We start from the raw sequence: 21,539 nt of genomic DNA, 5'->3' as shown, positions 1-21,539 counted from the left end.
TTCATTGTAAGATTAACCGGTTAATGCTTTTAGTAATTCTTATTGTAATATTCTTGTCGTAATATGTAAGGGTTAGTTGGGATTTGGGGCGACAGTCACATTGAGTTGCTTGTCTTGGTCTAAGCATTTTCATTTGTGCTATGATTCCTTCTTTCTTTCTTTATCGAGCGAGGTGGCGCACTGGTTAGACACTGGACTCGCACTCTGGAGGACGACGGTTCAATCCCGCGTCCGGCCAACCTGACTTAGGTTTTCCGTGATTTCCCTAAATCGCTCCAGGCAAATGCCAGGATGATTCCTTTCAAAGGGCACGGCCGACTTCCTTCCCCATCCTTCCCTATTCCGATGAGACCGACGACCTCGCTGTCTGGTCTCCTTCCCCAAACAACCCAACCTAACCCTCTTTCTTTCTTTCAATTACGCCTTTGTCCCGCAATATTCGCAGGGTCGGCGCGATAACAACGGATTTGGCAAGTTTAATTTAAAGGGGTGGCCGGATGCCCTTCCTGCCGCCACCCCATACCCCCCAGGGCGGAAGCAGTGTACACCAACCGTCTGCGTCTTGTGTAAACCATGAAACAGTGCGGACGTGTTACAAATGTGTGCGTGACCTGTAACTGAGGCGGGATGTGGGGACCAGCCCGGTATTCACCTAGCGGGACGTAGAAAACCGCCTAAAAACCACATCGAGGCTGGCCGACACACCGGCCCATGTCATTAATCCGCCGGGCGGATTCGATCCGGGGCCGGCGCGCCTACCCGAGTCCAGGAAGCAGCGCATTAGCGCTCTCGGCTAACCTGGCGGGTTTTCATTTGTTCTATGATTATTGTGGATGAATTATATGTCTGCTTGTTTGCTATTGGCTTTCCGAACTTTCGTAGCGATTAGAGACGCTATCCTGGGGTGTTGTCTGTTACCCACTGGTTCACCGAGTGTAGCCTGTCCGCATCGGCCGCTGTGTACGTGCGCGCGGCGGCGCGCCGCTTCCCGTCTCACCGTAGCCTCAGGCGTTACGGCTTTCTCGCTTGCTACGGCATCCCTCATAAACTGAGTTTCTATCTCGCAGCAATCGTGCGTTAATTTAATCAGCAGTGCCCGTTACTCTAAACCATCTTAATCAGACGTGCCCTGCTTACCTGCCCCTTCCCTGTTTTCCCTGACTGAAATTTGGTTTTAACCTAATAGTTTCATTATTGGTGTAATGCTCAATTTGTTAAATGATATTTTATTATTGTTCAACGTCAGTATCTTAATTAAACCCAAGAGGCTTCTCCGATCGATCAAATATGGGATATTTGTGTTGATACCAGGCTTGCGTAAATTTATGTTGCTACACATCTTGTTAAGTTATATTCGTTAATGTCAAGCACCCCCTCTGGCCAGCCAAATGTTGGAATTGTAATCTTTAGCCTCACTGCTGTCATTGTTTGCCCAGCGCTAAGCCCGTGTTTGAATTATATTTGATTGTACTTCAAAAATGGCTCTGAGCACTATGGGACTCAACTGCTGTGGTCATAAGTCCCCTAGAACTTAGAACTACTTAAACCTAACTAACCTAAGGACAGCACACAACACCCAGCCATCACGAGGCAGAGAAAATCCCTGACCCCGCCGGGAATCGAACCCGGGAACCCGGGCGTGGGAAGCGAGAACGCTACCGCACGACCACGAGATGCGGGCTGTGATTGTACTACTTGCTTGTCAGTCATTCCTAAATTAGTGCATTTTATTCGTTTAAATTAACTAATTAATCATCGATTGGTTCAACTGAAGAAATTTTTGAGTAACTGCCTGAATCATTTGTATTTTATTAGTTATTTTGGTATACAATAGAAGATTGTTGGACTTTTGCGAAATAACAAAAGACTTGTGATAAATGGCCTGCACCTTTCCCATGCTCTTTTAGTTGTTTCTTTATCCTGGGGCATCCACTGACACTTCACATTTACTCCACTGTCAGAGGTATCAGAACAGGATCCGTTACCTCAAATTTATACATTTGCCCTTTTTTAACATCCATGAAAGTTTGTAACATCGTCGTGGAATTAGCCGGTATGTATACGTTCGCTCTATAATGGAGTCAGAAGACGTTCTCTCTCTGCAGCAAACACCGGCGTTTTTGTGTTAGAAAACTCTCGGATAACCATCAAGACCGCTTAGAGCACAGTGCTTCACTTCATTGTGCTGGTTTTATAGTACGTATATCAAAAGATAACTAAATTAAATTTTAAAAAACGAGTTAATTTCGTCTGCCACCATAGAGCCTCTGAAAGCCGTGTGTAGGAACAGGGCTCACCCCGCGTTCCTCCCCGAGGTATTTAATGGTAGAGGCAAAGGTGGAAAAATGGGCCCCTGTTGGTATTATGGGCCCCCTACATATCTGGAAGTACAGGCCACGAATTCTAGCAGAGAGCACACGAACTAGTAGAACTAGTTGCCAAACTTCACTGTAGAGTGCACAGACGTAGTAGCTGCCATGGTTTGTGAGTAGTTGTGCTGTGAATTTTTTCGCTGTCATCAGAAGTTTGAAAGGTTAGTGTTTACTTGAATAAAACTCAAACTTCTAACATGTTATTAGTAAAACTAAGGTAAGGTACGTATTTGGCTTCTTGTTGGGATGCCGTTTTACATTAATTAACGTCGGTTGCAAACCAAACTAACCGTAGGCATAATCGATTTTCCCTAGATGTCGAGGGTGGATATATGGGCCCGTTTTGCTGCTGGTATTATGGGCCCCGTAAAATCAGATTTTATGGGACCATTTACAAATATTGCTACTCTTTATGTTTCAGATGCCTCTAAGACATCTTGTACCCCCCAAAAAATCGAAACGGCAATCATGGGACAAAGCAAATATGGCAAATGCTATTGTAGCTATTAAAGAGAAAAAAATGGGGTTGAAAAAAGCGGTTAAAGTGTACTCTGTGCCTCGTTCTACGATCCAAAGGCTTTCATGAATCGATAAAACGGTCGAAGAAATAATTAACATTAAATTGGATCGTCCACCGGTTTTACCACAGGGACCTGAGGGCGGACTGGTTAAATATCTTCTCATTATGGAATCCAAATTCTACGACCTTACCATAAATGACGTCAGGCGCGCATGGCCTACCAGCTTTGCACAAGAAATAAAATACCTCATCCATTTGTAAAGGGCGAAGTTGCTGGTCGAGCTTGGTTTGACCATTTTATGTCACGGCACAAAAATATTTTGTCTATTTTGAAGCCATCCGCAACTTCGATTTCACGTGCTAATGGGTTTAACAAACAAGCTGTCGACAATTTCTTCAATTTACTTGAAGCTGCCTTCAGTAACTACAAATATCCTGCGGACAGAGTTTTTAATGTACACTAGTCAGGCCTTAGTGTCGTTCAAAGCAAAATTTCTCGTGTCATCGGCCTGAGAGGAAAAAGGCAAGTTGGTGCATTATCTGCAGCTGAAAGAGGATCACTTGTAACGTGTGTGTTCTGCATGAATGCGTCTGGTACTTTCGTCCCACCAATGCTAATTTTCCCCAGGAAAAATATGACGGATACACTGATGAAAGGGGCTCTGCCTGGCTCTACAGAAAGGTGTCATCCCTCTGGTTGGATTCAGAGCAAACTTCTCGCTGATTGGTTAATCCATTTTATCTCTAAAACAAAGCCATCAAAAGATGATCCTATTTTGCTTATTTTATATGGCCGCCATACCGACACAAAGAATATTGACGTAATTGACACAGCTCGTGAACACCACGTTACAATAGTTAGCTTGCCTCCGCACACTACACACAAGCTGCAACCACTAGATAGGAGCTTCATGGGACCCCTTAAGAATCATTATAATGACTACATAAGGCAATGGATGCTGCACAACAATAGGCCTCTTGGACCATACGATATTGCTGAGCTACTTGGTAATGCATTCCTGAAATATCAAACAGATGAAATAGCCATTTCAGGGTTCAGAGTCACAGGAATTTTTCCTGTAAATCGCAAAGTGTTTAATGATATTGACTTTGCTCCCTCTGAAGATATTGACGTTCTAAGTCTGACTGTAGATGCTCTGAAAGCCAGTAAAGGGCGAACTCCTAAGGACAAGCCTTCAAGACAATTAGCTCAATGCATTCATCCTGGCACATCATCGACATTAACTACACCATCTGCAAGAGACTTGGCAGAAGCTGGGCCCTCAGGATTCTCTTCCCAACAACGTTTTGGTCATGTTTCTCCCCAAGACGTATTACCGATACCAAGACCAAAAAGAAAATTGACAAACAAAGGCCCTATACCCATTACTTGTGCTGTTGTAACTTCTTTTCTTTATAAACGTGCACTAGAAGAGGCAGAAGAAAAGAAAAATAATAAAACTAAGAAGAAAAAAGACGGAAAAGGAAAGAGCAGTACAACGAAGAACGGCGGCAATGAAAGAAAAACAAATTCTGGAACAAGTAGGAAAAATAAGTTAGTGTATGAACATGAATCAAATGAAGAAGGTGAAGAGGCAAGTGTAGGTTTTGATTCGGGAGAATCCCTCCCAGACATTGAAGTTGGTGTTTCTGTGCCTGATGTTGACGACGCTGTATGTCTATTTTGTGAAGGGGTTTTTTCAAAGGACACAAAATGTGAGCTTTGGGTCCAGTGTATAGCCTGTGAGATGTGGGCTCACAACGAATGCGCTGGATGCGAAAAAGATGCTTATGTGTGTGACCATTGTAAATAGACTAGGCACAGACTGTGAAAATAATCCCACGACTAATTAACAATGTTCAGAGTGAATCTTTCTTTCATTATGCACAAAAATTAAATAAAATTATTTTTTTCAAATTTTTGTTTCTTTTTATTTCAAACTACCTTGGGGCCCATATTACCAGCACAAATTCTTGACGCAACAAAATGCAGACTACCAGGAAAAAAATAAAATTTTGTTTTAAATATTAAATACTTGAACCAAAACATGTAACTTTTGCAGGACATACTAGAGAAATGTTTTATGTTAATTTCAGGTGATTATACGAAAAATAAAAGGTGTTATATAAGAAAACAAAGTGGGGGGCCCATTTATCCACGTTTACCTCTACGACTGTAAATGGATGTACTTAACCCAGTGATGCTAACTGAGGAACTACTTCAATTACAAGTAGCGGTTCGAAGGGTTGGAAAACTGAAAACGACTTGGAGGGTCGTGTGAAGACCGCCCAACAACGGAGGCAGACAAATTACGGAAGTCACCAGGAAGGCTAATGTCAACACCAGTGCTAGTCATGATCAGTGTAGCTAGAAGCAATTCATCGAAGCTTCGTGAGATGTTCTGGAGAGGAGAATTAAGTAACGCTACTTGCACTACCGCAGCGTCTATACTACGAGGGTGAGTCAAATGGAAACCTTAAATATTTTTCTAAATATTATTTATTGTGCAGAAGTGGTAAAAAGCTGTATCACTTTTCAACATAATCTCCCCCACGCTCAATACAAGTCCTCCAGCGCTTACAATGTGCATAAATTCCTTCACAAAAAAAATCTTTTGGTAGTCCGCGCAACCACTCATGCACCGCGTGGCGTACCTCTTCATCAGAAAGGAACTTCTTTCCTCCCATTGCATCTTTGAGTGGTCCAAACGTATGGAAATCACTTGGGGCAAAGTATGGTGGATGAGAAAGACACTCAAAATGCAGGTCTGTGATTGTTGCAACTGTTGTACGGGCAGTGTGGGACCTTGCATTATCATGTTGCAAAAGGACACCTGCTGACAGCAATCCACGTCGCTTTGGTTTGATTGCAAGCCGCAGATGATTTTTTAGGAGATCTGTGTATGATGCACTGGTGACAGGCATCTTGCCAAAAGCCGAGAAGCGATTCTTCTTAGTGTTGTAGCTCTCTGGGGCACTCTGGGATGCTGTCTGTGTCACCCTGGGAAGCTCAATAGATGTCGAGCACAGTCTCTGATTGGTTGATGTGTTTTTGGCGCGCGATTCAAATTGCGTCTGCATCTAATGCACAAAAATGACGCCTTTTTCGTCCCAAAAGAGTGTCAGCATAACCTTCCCTGCTGATGGTTCTGTTCGAAACTTCTTTGGTTTTGGTGATGAGGAATGGCGCCATTCCTTGCTCGCTCTCTTTGTTTCCGGTTGGTGGAAGTGAACCCAGGTTTCGTCCCCAGTAACGATTCTTGCAAGGAAGCAATCACCTTCTCGTTCAAAGCGCCGAAGTAGTTCTTCACAAGCATCAACACGTCGTTATCTCATTTCAGGAGTCACCTGCCGTGGCACCCATCTTGCAGACACTTTGCGAAACTGGAGCACATCATGCACAATGTGGTGCGCTGACCCATGACTAATCTGTAAACATGCTGCAATGTCATTCAGTGTCACTCGGCGTTTTTCCTTCACTATGGCTTCACACAACTCGTTGTGACTGACCTGGACGAGGAGCATCTTCCACTGAAGTCACACTATCTGCGAACTTATTACTCCACTCATAGACATGCTGCTGTGACAAACATGAATCACCGTACTGAACCTTCATTCGACTATGAATCTCAGTAGGTTTCACACCTTCACTACGCAAAAACCGAATAACAGAACGCTGTTCTTCCCTGGTGCAAGTCGCAAGTGGGGCGGCCATCTTTATACTGATACTGCGGCCCTATGTGTGCATCTGCACTATGCTCCGCCTACAGGCCATTCTGCACGATATTTGTAGCACGCTTACCAACTTACAGGATAACGGCGCGAAATTTCGATTTTTTATTACAAATTTAACGTTTTCAACTGTCTCACCCTGATCTAAAGTGTCTGGACACCCCTGTTTAATGCGGAATCGATCACTGGATGTCACCAGAGAACGACTCGTCACTATAAGAGGAGGAGGCGTGTAGAGTCAGCACAGAAGCAGTAACAGCACAATGGGTCCTTCAGAACAGCTTGGTGACTTCGAACGTGGACTAATCATTGGATGTGACCTTCAAGGTCCATTAGGGTCATTTCAAACCTTGTGAAGCTGACGAAGTCGGCTGTCGGTGAGGTCACTAGGTGAAGTATAAACGTTAAGGAACAACCGTACCTGAACCAGGATCAGCCAGTTCTCGTGTACTGACGGACAAAATTACGGAAGGTGCTTGTAAAAAATCGCATGAAATCAGCGGAAGGAATCAGTCGTGAGTTCGAGAGAGCTGACAGCTGTCCAGGTAGCTCGTTGTTCGATGGGAATTAAAAAGAATGGGGCACAGTGATCCAGCAGCTTCTCGTAAGCCATACATTTCTGAGCTAAGCGGCCGTTGATGTGGTGTAATGAGCGAATCTGCTATACAGGCTGGCAGGAAACGAGTGATTCGGAGTGATGAATTATGCTATAACCAGGGGAAATTCGACGGAAGGATTTTGGGTTTAGTGAAGACCTGGAGATAGTTGCCTGTCATCATATGAAGCATGGAGGAGGTGGTATTCTGTTAAGGGGCTGTTTTCCATGGTTAAGCTGTGGTAACGTTATTGCGCCTTCGAATTCGCTAAATGATCTGAGAGAAATGAGCACTGTGTACAGTAGAGGAACAGCTCTGACCGATGATTGTTTGCATCAGCATGACAGTGTCATAAAGTAGCATCTGTGAGGCAACGGTCTGAGGACATTAACGTCCTTGAAATGTTCTGGCCACCCCAGAGACCCGACCTGAACCGAACAGAACACTTGTTGAGAGTTAGAACGTCAACCGTTTTATAAACCAGAACTCAACACCACAACCTTCTCTTGTTTCACCTCTTGAAGAAGAATGGGCTCCCAGTCCTTCACAGACTCCCAGACACCTCACAGAGAGTGTCCCGAACAGTGTGCAAGCCGTCATTAGAGCGAACGGTGTAAACAACCAGCCGGCCGCTGTGGCCGAGGGGTTCTAGGCGCTTCAGTCTTGTACCGCGCGACCGCTACAGTCGCAGTTTCGAATCCTGCCTCGGACATGGATGTTTGTGATGTCCTTAGGTTAGTTAGGTTTAAGTAGTTCTAAGTTCTAGGGGACTGATGACCTCAGATGTAAAGTCCATAGTGCTCAGAACACTATGGGACGTTTTTGCAAACATTTTTGTAAAGAACCCATATCAATGAAACATCCTGGCAGATTAAAACTGTGTGCCGGACCGAAACTCTAACTCGGGACCTTAGCCTTTCGCGGGCAAGTGCTCTACGATTCGAGTCCCGAGTTCGAGTCTCGCTGCGGCACACAGTTTTAATCTGCCAGGAAGTTTCACATCAGCGCACACTCCGCTGCAGAGTGAAAATTCATTCAGAACCCATATTAATGTCCGCTAATGGATGTCTGGATACTTTTGGTCGGAGAATGTAAGTTATGAACGGCGAGTGCCGGTACGTACCCATGAGGAGTTGCGTCTCGACGAGCGAGCGCGTGGCGTTGGCCGGCTGGTCGCCGCCGGCAGCCGCCCAGTGCGTGGTGTGTGGCAGGGCGAGCAGCGCGCACGCCACGGCCTGCAGCAGCGCCATGCCGCCCACCCACTGCGGCCGCGTGCCGCCGCCCACGCGCGACAGCGGGAGCGCCGACAGCGCCTGCACCACGTCACCGGCCGCCAGCAGCCAGTCTGCAGCACAGGGCGGTGCTACGTCTCTACACGAGCTAATAGATGTCAGCAATACAGGGTGATCGAAAAGTTATGCACAACCAAAAGTAATCAAACATACGTAATATACAGGGCGTAAATTTTAAGCTGACAAACCAGAATAAATCGAAAAATAAGCTTCACACGAAAAAATATGTAGAATCCAAAGTTGATTATTTTCGATGGGGACATCTGCTGGTGCTAAAATTTGCCCATCACCCCAGCCCCCTGGGGGTGGGGTGGGAGGCAACTTTGAAATTTCAAATGGGAGCCCCCATTTTTTATCGCAGAATCAGATTCTACATAAAAAAACAACGTACATTTTGTCTTAAACATTTGTTCTGATTCTTGGTAGTTGGCGCTGTAGTCCAATAAAATCCATGTTCTCATTTCTGCGTGGAAAATGGTTACAGATAAATAAAAAATACTTATTTACTTCCTAAATTTTGATTCGCTAAAACTAAAAATCTCCCTCTCTCCCCATAGCGTGGGGTCTGAGGGAGAGGAATTAGAGTTTTACAAATGTTGACCCAAATATTATTTTTTCTGCAGATTCGGATAAGTTTGGGTCACCATTTGTTGAACTCCAATTCCTCTCTCTCAAACCCCACGCTGTAGGGAGAGTTTTAGTTTTAGCGAATCAAAATTTTCTTCTACCTTCGACTAATACTATCTACTGGAGGAATATGTGACAATTTTTTAAACACCCTGTACGGAGAACGAAGATTGCGTTACTCCTATCTACATTGTACAGTTTCACTGCAGTGCCCAAGTTTTTCATGTAAATTTATTTAGTACACTTCATACCAGTTCCACGTTTTTGCTTGCCCCTTCATGGTGTTAAATTTTAATCACTAGGAATGTTTTGTACTGTACACTGTCGAGTCGTGGTGTTAGTAGTCTAAATAATGCCAATGATACACTTGCCAGCGCGACGTACGAGGACTCACCGGTGGCGACGTTGGGCAGGCCGAGCCGGTGGTGAAGCAGCCTGTGGTTGGCGGCGAGCACGCCGGCGGCAGCGCGGTGCAGCAGCGCGTGGGCGGCGAGCAGGGCGGCGAGCGCGGCGCGGCAGGCGAGCGGCTGCAGCCAGCGCGGCGCGCACCACCTGCCGCCCACCGACAGCCCGCAGCGCAGCTCCGGCAGGCCGCCCAGCGGGGCGCTCAGCTGCAGCTGCGAGCTGCGCCGGTTCAGCAGCACCGACACGCCCCCGTCCCCAGCCATCACCTGGTGGGTACATACACACCAATAATGCGCCGAGACACTTCAGCAGCACTGACACATTCCGAGCCCCTGCTATCACCTGCCAGGTACATGCAGATCAATCACTGATGCGCCAGTTCAGCAGCTCTGATATGCCCCCATCACCTGCGAGCACCTGTTGGGTACATAATAGCCAATACTGCGCAGAGTCGACTCAGCAGTAGCACTGACGTGCCCCAGTCACCAGCCATCACCTGCCAGGTATACAGGGTGGTCCATTGATCTCGACCGGGCCAAATATCTCACGAAATAAGCGTCAAACGAAAAAACTACAAAGAATGAAACTTGTCTAGCTTGAAGGGGGAAACCAGTTGGCGCTGTGGTTGGCCCGCTAGATGGCGCTGCCATAGGTCAAACGGCTACCATCTGCGTTTTTTTAAATAGGAACCCCCATTTTTATTACATATTCGTGTAGTACGTAAAGAAATATGAATCTTTTAGTTGGACCACTTTTGTATCGAACACCTTCCGGAAGTCAATAAACATGGTATGAGTCTCGGTGTTGCTATTTTCTGCTTTTTGTGTCTCGTGAACGAACAGATTGGGCTGTATTTCACACGATCGTTATTTTTAGAGCAGATCTCCGGTCTTCAGAAATGTCATAACACGCGAGCGTAAAACATGTTCCGAAATTCTGCAACAGATAGACTTTAGAGATACAGGCCTACAGGTCTGTTCGACGACACTTCTTGAAAACGGGAGTGACACGCTCTTTTTTTCAAACATTAGGAATGTTTCGCTCCTCCAGCGACCTATTGAACACACTGCTACTACAAAAAATGAGGAGCAAGTTGTCTTGAATACTCTATGTAGAGTCGTGTGAGTAATAGACAAATAGCCGCCGATTTCAATGCCCCTTGTGGTCGCACATAAGCTCCGTTGTCGCGATACAGAGACTAAAGAGGGGTGCAGATTATTTGTACGTTCTTACAGACCATATGCATCCTTCTTTGGCATTTGATGGTGATGATGTTTGGCTCAACTACGTGGTTATCAACGCCTGTACAAATTTCCAACCTTTTCTCAGTCCAATTTCGCCACTTTCAGGAATGTTGTTGAAATTATGAGGACAACACAAACACCCAGACATCTCGATGGAGGTGAAAATCACTGCCCCCGCCGGGAATAGAACCCGGGATCCCTTGCTCGCGAAGCGAGAACGCGACAGCGAGACCACGAGCTGGGTACTTTGGCATTAGAGTACCCTTACGGAGACACCATAGTTCACCATGAGGATTCTACATGCAACAGGCCTTTCTTATGCACAGGTGGCTTGATGAACACTCTAGTAAATACCGACCATGGTTTTGACCCTCAGATCACATGATCGTAAGCCAATACACCTTTTTTGAGATGCTGTTGAAACCCCTGTACGTTCGATGAACTCAGCGCCAATTACATAGGAACATTTGTGAGTAGCACTGCAAGATATGAGGATCAATATCTATGGAGAAGTGATCGCGATTAAAATCACATCCAATTCCTTCCCGTGACTTCTGGCCACTCAGTGCATATACAGTTGTTACTTGATATCATTCCAAACTTAAGAGGGACTTTTGATTATTTACGCTGCAGTAAACTGGCTAACAAATTACTGCAGTATGAGATTAGGGGAAACCTTGCAGTCTGACGTATATCGGACTTTTCCGGCATATAAAGATCGTTATCAGCTCTCGAAATTTAGTAGCGTCCTGATGTCATCAGGACGGCTGAAGGCTGGCAAACAAGTCACCTTGTTGAAATGTCACACCATCTGCATGATGCAACCTGGCTGAGTGCCCAAGAGCAGTAGCCAGAGTTTGTTTAACTCTTACTTATATGGAAGGAAACTGAAACTGTTTCACAACGCTACACAACAAGAAATTAAGTGCAGATTGTCTTGAGGGTTCGTAACTTGAGGAGTTCCTTATGATTTAATGTGTGTGGGCCACTTTCTTCCCTAATATGCATCAGTGGCTTACCACTGAGTGTACCAAACATCTCAAATGTATTTTTATTGACCGGTGGTATAAGCGTAAGTATTGTACATTTATTTCAGGAGCTGAATATCAAAGTAAATATGTATTACAGAGCTAGTTCAAAGCTGATAGGCTGACTCCCAATAACAATAAAGCTTTACATACCTAGTTTCTCAAACATAATTCTGTCACAAGTGGCACCTCAATCGTTTACAACCCGCGTAAGATTAGTGAAATGGAGTATATCCGATTTCTAGAAATTTAGAAACATGGTGAACCCCACTCCAGGTACACATTCATGATCGTCTGTACAAGCTGAAAGCACTTACTTTAACTAATAGAATATACTCCAGTGTCAAAATCGGTTATGTATATAACCGGTTTTCATTGTATGCTTGCCGGCCGCGGTGGTCTCGCGGTTCTAGGCGCGCAGTCCGGAACCGTGCGACTGCTACGGTCGCAGGTTCGAATCCTGCCTCGGGCATGGATGTGTGTGATGTCCTTAGGTTAGTTAGATTTAAGTAGTTCTAAGTTCTAGGGGACTGATGACCACAGCTGTTAAGTCCCATAGCGCTCAGAGCCATTTGAACCATTGTATGCTTCCATTTCTATGTTTGTTATTACTATGTACTGGGCGACTCAGTTCAGGCACCAAGAATATTTTCAAGGCTGAAGCGCACCATATGTAAAATCACGAAATTCATGTAGACCGGTATTTAATGAGCCGGTGATATTTACACTGCTAACATAATACATTTAACTCTGACTGATTCTCTTTTTGACAGCTTGTACTTGTTTAAAATGAACAATATGCGACACTAAAAGTTGCCCTCTATCGCCTACGTACACATATTTTTTTGTGGTTAATGGAAATACTTCATAATTAAGACCGAATACGTGAGTGCTTTTGTAGCTGTATGTTTATCGCATCTTTTCGAGAATGTGTGAAAGAAAGCATGACTGCACTTTATTTTCTGTTGTGTGACGATGTGAAACAATTTCAGTTTCCTTCCATATAAATAAGACAAGGAGGAACTTCCATCTGGAGGTTATTAATAGAGTTAGAGTCCCGGCGATTCTAACTGTGAAGTTACGAATGCCCTGTGAAATGAATGTGAAGTGACTTCATGTAAATTACAATACGTATCCATACTAACCGATAGTACTACGTTATTTAATTCTATATGGCCTATTGCTGAAGATACAGTACTACATTCGTACCAGTCAGTTTAAGTCCGAGTCTCTATGGAGAAACAACAGTGCGGTACCGGAGGAGAAAGACGCCATTCCTGCCATACTAGACGCTAGCGGCGACTGAAGCAAATATAGATCGGAAGCAGAAATCATAATACAAATTTTGTAACTAGAAAGATTCTTCGTTAATATTGTGTTTTTATGACTCCCGTTTCTAAACAGGTAACCAAAACTACAGCTCCGTGATGAGTAGCAGAGGAAGCGCTAGAAATAACCACGAGAGATAATACGAGAGAAAAACAATGACTAAGGTAATTCAATAACAACACAGCCACTGTTAATACCTTGCCACTCTGTTTAACTGAGAAACATACCGTTGATACACCGTTGAGTTGACGTCTCCAGGTTTCTGTTTGTGTTTCTATTAGTGAAAGAAAAGTCTTGTCAGATGTTTTATCGCATAGCTGATGTACTGTTTGTAAAATCCAACAACTGTATCGAATGTCCACACACGCGATCTTCTCAGTAAAAGGCACAGTGAAACTCCAGTAAGTTAATATTGACACCTGTGTTAGTTGGTATCAGCAGTGAGATGCACTGATGAGAAACTGAAACAGAGATAGCCGCTGGAGGGAGAGGGAGTGCTTCTCACCACGGAGAGTGCAATAATTGGGTACGTAACTCACAAGTCTGGATTGCCATTATACCTTGTGCTAGCCGGCGACATCGTGGCCGAGCGCAGGGTAAGCAAGACATGCGATACTAGTGCATTCCATCGCGACCAGATCGCTGGTACATGACGCATTGGACACACGATCTCCTGTGTAGTGCAGACAGCGAGTATTTCACGTAACACCCTGTCAAGGGCGTAGCCTGAATAACACGATTCTGGGAAAATCGACGGTGCTAAAGTTAACTTACACTGGCCACAACGTGTTTATGACAGTGGTCGTTGCTTGCTATTGGTGTTTCAAACAGCTGATATTTCGGCCACAGATGCCTCACAAGGCATCAAATCACTTGTCTGTTCAACGCTAGAAGTCAAATGGGAAGCAACTATGCCATCCAGAAATACTTCCTCACTACGACTTCTTATTTTACTTTAGTCTTATTTTTTATATAAAAAGCCATAATTCCTTTCCTATGCCAGTATTTTCATCTCAGAGTAGCTCTGATCAGCCTACATCCTCAATTATTTGCTGAATTTATTTCAGTCTCTGTCTTCCTCTACATTTTTGCCCTCTCCAGCTGTTTCTAGTACAATGGAAGTGATACCCTGATGTCTTAACAGATGTTCTATCACCCTGCCCCTTGGTCTTGTCTGTTTCCTATATATTCTTTTCCTCACTGATTCCGCGGAGAACCTCCTCATTCCCTGCTGTAACCGCTCCCCTCATTTTCAACATTCTTTTGTGCCACCACATCTCAAATGCTTCGATTCTCTTCTGTTACGGCTTTCCCACAGTCCAAGTTTCACTACTATACAATGTACAAACGTACATTCTCAGAAATTTCTTCCTCAACTTAAGGCCTATGTTTGTCACTAGTAGACTTCTCTTGATCAAGAATGCCGTTTTGCCAGTGTTAGCCTGCTTTTTACGTTCTCCTTGTTCCGTCTGTTATGGGTTATTTCGTTGGCTGGGTAGCAGAATTCTTTACCTTCATCTATTGAGAGATCCCCAATTCATATGTTGGGTTCCTCGCTGCTCTCTTTTCTCGTAATTCTCATTACTCTCGTCTTTCTTCGATTTACTCTCAGCCCATACTCTGTACTCGTAGACTGTTCATTCTATTCAGCAGATCCTGTAATTCTTCTTCACTTTCACTGAGATTAGCAATGTCACAGCGTATATTATCACTGATTTCCTTCAATCTTGAGTTTTAATCTCATTCTTGAACCGTTATTTTATTTCGGTCATTGCCTCTTCGATGTATAAATTGAACACTAGTGCGAAATACTACATCCTTGTCTTACGCCCTTTTTAATCAGAGCGCTTCGTTCTTCCACTCTTATTGCTCCCTCTTGATTATTGTACACAGTGTATATTATCCATATTCCGCTGTAGTTTACCCCTATTTTTCTCTGAATTTCGAACATCTTGCGCCACTTGACATTGTCGAATGCTTTTTCCAGGTCGACAAATCCCATAAACATTTGTTGATTTTTCTTCAGTCTTGCTTCCATTATCAACTGCAACGTCAGAAATGCCTCTCTGGTGCCGTTACCTTTCCGAAAGCCAAACTGATCGACATCAATCGATTCTTAATATATTATTTTCCATTCTTCTGTATATTCTTCTTGCCAACAACTTGGACGCATGAGCTGTTAAGCGGATTGTGCTATAATTCTCGCAGTTGTCGGCTCTTGGTACCTTCGGTATTGTGTGGATGATGCTTTTCCGAAAGTCTGACGGCATATCGACAGCCTCACAAACTCTGCACACTAACGTGAATAGTCGTTTGGTTGCCACTTGTCCCAACAATTTCAGAAAATCCGATGGAATGCTATCCATGCCTTCTGTCTTATCTGATCTTAACTCATCTAGAGCTCTTTTAAATTCTGATTCTAATACGGGTTCCCCTAGCTCTTCCCTTCCGATTCCTGTTTCTTTTTCTATCACGTCATCAGACAAGCACTCCCCTTAACAGAGATCTTCAATGTTCTCTTTCCTTTCATTCCCTCTCGTCTGCGTTTAACAGAGGAATTGTCATTGGACTCTTAATGTTACCATCGTAGGTTTTAATTTCATCGAAGGTTGTTTTGATATATAAAACCCAGCGATTGCCCAACACTTCCTCTACGACATTTTGCAGATATTAACGTGGTAGCAGCTGAATGCTCGAGGTATGGTAAACAGTCGACTGAACTGAGGAGGTGCGGTACGTGTGGCTACATGCATGTGGCTAAGTAAGAAAAAGTCTTATAAATCTTATCGCCTTTTAAGCTGTAACACTGAAATATCTAGTTGACTATCTACATGGTGATGCCACGTGCTGGGAAAAAAATGTGTATTAGATTGTATCTAGCTGTTACACATGTCAGCTCGACAGACAGCTGAGAATTTTTGTGTGGAGTGGGTCCTGTTTATTTTGTGCTCTGAGGACGCAAATATTTGTTCTCGATGCTAAGTATCTGTACCTTACTGGTATGCAAAGTCTCTTTGTAATTTACATAGCATATATCTAGAAAAGGATAAATTGTACCACCACTTTTTATACATTGTACGGGTACATTTTAAAACAATGTTCACTATAAGTGTTTTAACAGTTGAATTGATCTAATAATAGCACTGCTACATGAGTTTGTAACTTAAGCTAGAGATACTGGTGTAATCACACTTATCCTATCTCCAGCACTGCCACTAGATGTTCCATTTTTAAGGCACTTGCAGCTTATTACAACCAATCAGCTGACAAACGGCTCCGAACAAGTCCTCACAGCAATGTTAGTCAGATAAGGATGCTCAGCTGTTAGGAGTATCAAATGTCAGACCTGCGACCATACAAAATACTATCAGTGGCTAGGCCAATACTTCAGTCTTGCCATTGGATCCACACATTTTCCAAGATTCAGGCTTTATGGCGACTAAAAAAGCTAGAAATGAGGAAGAATAAATGAGTGGACAGACAAGTCAAGAACTCCCAGGAAAATCAAGACAAACTAATCGAAGTAATGGACTCCTGAATGCTTCATTTCCCACAAGAATGTAGTGGGAGAGGCAGTAGGCCTACAAAAAGCCTTCCCTACCCTAACTCTATAAAGCATCTGCTGCTGACATCACCGGCAGTCCTTACAAGCGTCTCCTCCCTGGCAAAGAATCTGAGAAAAACAAAATCAGGCGTAACAAAATTAAAACTGCCAAAAGTAGTCGCAATAGCTCTTCATCCTTGTTCTGAAAGATCTGCGAAGCTGAGCAGTATGATGAAATTATTAAGTTCGTCAAATGTTGTGTGTGATTCTGTTCACGGTATATGAAAGTAAGTGCGACGAAAAATGCATTATATTGTGATATCTACAAACCTGAATAAACCTGAGTAAGTAGCTATCGCTGAAACTGTTCATTGTGAGTTTAAAAGTAGACTAATTTTTTAGATAACGAATATGTATCGAGGGTTAAAATTTATTTGCTAATGTCTTAAAAACAAAAATAAATGTTAATCTTAATCTCCCGAGTTCTGTGTTTCTTGCTATGGCTGAGAATGTTTTTTGTGATATAATCGATAGTACTAGTGGTACAATTTAGAAGACCTGCTTGTAAATTGTAGCACTTTGACCTCTACACATGCTGTGATATATCTTTTAAATTGCAGAAAATTTATTTTCGAACCTTTCGGCATATGTGCCCGACACACTGAACTACACATCGCTAGTATTTACAGTTAGATAATGTGTATTAGATTTCATTAAAATCAGGAAACAGCAGAAAGCTGTACAGTTTACGAGACTTTACCCTACACGTTTTTAGTAAGCCACGAGACGATGCATCCCGGTGCTAACAGGGCTCCATTTGTGCAGATGTAGAGGTATTCTCTTGTGGATGACGTTTACATGGGATGATTTGGTGCCCCAAATATCGTCTCTCACTTACGAACGATATAGTAACCTACAGTGCGTCCGAGAAGTCCCGTACCCTTGGGTGAGAACTTTATATTTCATAGTGGAGTACTTAAATATAAAAACTGCGCTTATAAGTCAAAACTTTATGGCCACAGTTTTGGTTGAAAATTGCGGAGTTCGTTGTGAGACATCGTGGAATATTCCCGCTTCAGCCCCTATAGTTTCATGAAGTTCCGAAAGGTGGCGGCGTTGTACGTAGCCTTCAAAATGGCGTCTGTATCTGAGGCATCAAGGGATCACAAATTTAGTATTAGAGGGCAGCGTGGAGGGTAAAAATAGAAGAGAGGGACCAAGAGATGAATACACTAAGCAGATTCAGAAGGATGTAGGTTGCAGGAGGTACTGGGAGATGAAGAAGCTTGCACTGGATAGAGTAGCATGGAGAGCTGCATCAAACCAGTCTCTGGACTGAAGACCACAACAACAACAACAGAGGTGAGTTCCAAACAGAAAGCTGCCATTCAGTTTCTTTTTGCGGGAGACACGAGCGTCGTAGGCATTTATAGGTGCTTGCAGAATGTTTACGGAGACGTGTCAGTTAACAAAAGCACGGTGAGTCTTTGGACGAGGCCTCTGTCATCATTGCAACAAGGTTGCACAAACCTGTCCGATCTCCCGCGCGCCTGTCAGTTGCAGACAGTTGTGACTCCTGCAATGTTGGAACTTGTGGACGCTCTCCTTCAGCGTGTTCGTCGCCACAAAAAAATTAATCGAATTTACCTTATCCATGACAACGCAAGGCCTCACACAAGTTTGAGCACCCGAGAGGAGCTCACAAAACTTCAAAGGACTGTTCTTCCTCACCCACCCTACAGTCTGGAGCTCGCACCTTCCGACTGCCAGCTGTTTGGCCCAATCAAGGATGGACTCCGCAGGAAGCAGTACGTGGATGATGGGGAGGTGATTGATACAGGAAGACGCTGGCTCCATCGTCAACCAATAGAGTGGTACCACACGATTATACAGAACCTCTAGTAAGGTAGCACAAGGCCGTCGCACTGAACGGAGATTATATTGAAAAATAGGGTTTTATAGCCAAAAGGGTGAGTAATAATATGGTGTATTGGAACCCTGAATAAAACCAAGATGCTTTAAAAAAATGTGTTGCATTGCTTATAGAAAGCCCCTCGTACAATTCTTCAGATAAAGTTCAAGTGATCGGACACATACTTGTACAGGAGGATCTCATACACGACTTTATCGAAGGGAAGACCAAAGGAACTACAGGACGAGGAAGAAGAAGAATTCAACATCTGGATGACATGAAAGATGGAACTGATACAGCAGACAGAACGATGATGCTAAAGACAGGTAACACTGACATGAGAAATTCTCCCTATGAGGACACGGACTTTTTACTAGGCATAATGCTACATAATAAATAATAATCGTCGCTAGAATGATTCCCTACTGGTCTCTGCTCCGCTTACGTACGTTTCTTACGCGTCAAGATTCCCCCAACGCCACCGGGGGCATTCAGTATTGGGGTGGGCAGTCGCCATAATATCTTGGCTAGTCAGTGTTTGTATCTAACAGATTTATATCTACGCCATCGCGCCTTACCAGAAATCTGTGTTTCTCCATATCTTTGGCTTCTAGCGGAGCATCTCAGGTGTTACGCTTCGAATGGCTTCCTCGATATTTTTGCACACTTGTTAATTATTCTGGGTTGCCTATCGTGTTAAGGTCCGGACTTCGTGGTGACCAGTTCAATGCGGCTAGAGGTGTCACTGAACCACGCCCAATTCAGTGGCCATGAAACTATTCAGCGGTGGACTCACTTACCTCAATAATAAAGCGTGCTAGGGCACAGTCCTGCTGTAACAACACATTATCCACCATTTTATATCTACATGTATATACATTCTTTGCAATTCACAGTGGAGTGTATGGGAGAGAGTACTGAGCAGCGTATTACATTTTAGAGTTTCCTCCAGTTCTAACGTTGTATGGAGGGAAGAACACATCCTCGAATGTCTCTGTGTGCCCTGTAATTAGTCTAATCTTGTCATCACGGAACCTAGGTGAGTGATACGGAGCGAACTGAAGAATGCGTCTACATTCTTCACTTAAGAGGTAGTCCTCTTCGAAAATTTCATAAAGTCTACTTTTTTTATTTTTTATGTATTATGTTGGTGCATAAGTTCGTAGCGTTTTTCCTAAGTTTAATAAACACAACAGAAATTTAGGCATCAATAATATACTCTCCTTCGCTATTTGCAAGTCTGCCAGCGCTGGATTGACTTTTCGATTTCGCAATTGTAGAAATCTCATGGCTTTGAAGCGAAGAACTCGTCGAGCCATGTTCGTAGTGCATTTTCATCCGGACAGGAAGTTTCTTGAATAATGTTGGATAGAGAGCGGAAAAGGCGAAAGTTGAGGGTGCAAGATCAGGTGAATAATAAGGGTCGGAGTGACTTTCCAACTCAACCCCTGAATGGTGTGTTCTGTGAATACAGCAGAATCGGACGTTCGTTATCATGGAGTACGACGACTTCACGCAGTCTTCCTTTTTGTTGCTCTTGGACTGCGTCTGCAAAACGTCTCAGTTGTAACTTTTCCACCAGTTGCATAACATTATCTTTTGTGGATGGGCACAGGTCTTTGTACGGGGAATTGTTGCTTTGTTTTGGCTCACCCATTCCTTTTTGTTCTTCATGTTAGCATAAAAACACCATTTCTCGTCACCAGTAACGAAGCGGTATAGGAAAGGTCAGTGTTGTCCACGAGCCAATTGATGACGAACAAGCAGAGCTGCACCCATGGCCGCCACCCGCTGATTTTCGTGATGTTGGCTTAGAGCATGCGGTACATTCCCTATTGCATGCAAATGTCTCATGGTTCAAATGGCTCTGAGCACTATGGGACTTAACATCTGAGGTCATCACTTCCCTATAACTTAGAACTACTGAAACCTAACTAACCTAAGGACATCACACACATCCATGCCCGAGGCAGGATTCGAACCTACGACCGTAGCGGTCTCGTGGTTCCAGACTGAAGCGCCTAGAACCGCTCGGCCACGTCTCATGGTGGTGGTGTGATCACAGTTATCCCATTTGCCAGTTCTCGAGCACACTGATGCTGTTTAAACGATATTCATCAAAACCCGTCAAAGGATCAGGTTTGCTTTAAATACACGCTGCGACGCTCGTGGGCATTAGTTACTTATGAGACAAGAAGTGAATATTTGATGCGCCTTTAAGGCGACAAAGAGGCCACTGTTCAAATGTTCAAATGTGTGTGAAATCTTATAGGACTTAACTGCTAAGGTCATCAGTCCCTAAGCTTACACACCACTTAATCTAAATCATCCTAAGGACAAACACACACACCCATGCCCGAGGGAGGACTCGAACTTCCGCCGGCACCAGCCGCACAGTCCATGACTGCACCGCCTTAGACTGCTCGGCTAATCGCGCGCGGCAGGCCATTGTCAACACATCGCTGAGTTTAGACGAGGTCATGTAATAGGGTTACGAAAAGCTGGATGTTCTTTCTGCGATACTGCAGAAAGACTTGACAGGAATGTAGTCACTGAACATGATTGCTGGAAGCGGTGTCACGAGAATGTACGATCACAAGATGATCGGACTCTGAACGGCCACTGAGCACTACCGAGAAGAAAGACCATCGTGTTCGTCGTATGGCTCTGGAGTATCGTACCACATCTGCAGCAACGATTTCAGCAGCAGTTGGCACCACAGTGACGCAACGAAATGTTACAAATCGTTTACTTCAAAGACAGCTCCGAGCCAGACGACCAAGTAGCGAGCATTCCAGTTACCCCAAAACCTCTTCCATTGTCGAATTCAGTGGTGCCAAGGGGGAGCTCATTGTTGGACAGGATGAAGGTCTGTTGCGTTTTCTGATGAAAGCTGGTGCTGCCTCGGTTGCACTGATGGTCTTGGGTTGGTTAGAAG

The 21,539-nt window shown here is 44.1% G+C and overlaps 1 protein-coding gene across 1 annotated transcript in view; it reads right to left on the bottom strand.

Moving 5' to 3' along the window:
• LOC126236539 (solute carrier organic anion transporter family member 74D-like) overlaps window positions 1-9,807 on the bottom strand; it is a 91,609-nt gene extending 81,802 nt beyond the window's left edge. Inside the window, exons 1-2 of the mRNA XM_049945962.1 lie at window positions 9,689-9,807; window positions 8,344-8,600 (exon numbers count right to left, since the gene is read on the bottom strand). Of these exons, the coding sequence (XP_049801919.1) occupies window positions 8,344-8,600; window positions 9,689-9,807 (376 nt within the window). The remainder of the gene's footprint in view (window positions 1-8,343; window positions 8,601-9,688) is intronic.
• Window positions 9,808-21,539: the final 11,732 nt, after the last annotated feature.

Source organism: Schistocerca nitens, chromosome 1 (genome assembly GCF_023898315.1).
Source record: "Schistocerca nitens isolate TAMUIC-IGC-003100 chromosome 1, iqSchNite1.1, whole genome shotgun sequence".
NCBI lineage: Eukaryota > Metazoa > Arthropoda > Insecta > Orthoptera > Acrididae > Schistocerca > Schistocerca nitens.
This window is presented reverse-complemented; position numbering and strand designations above follow the sequence as displayed.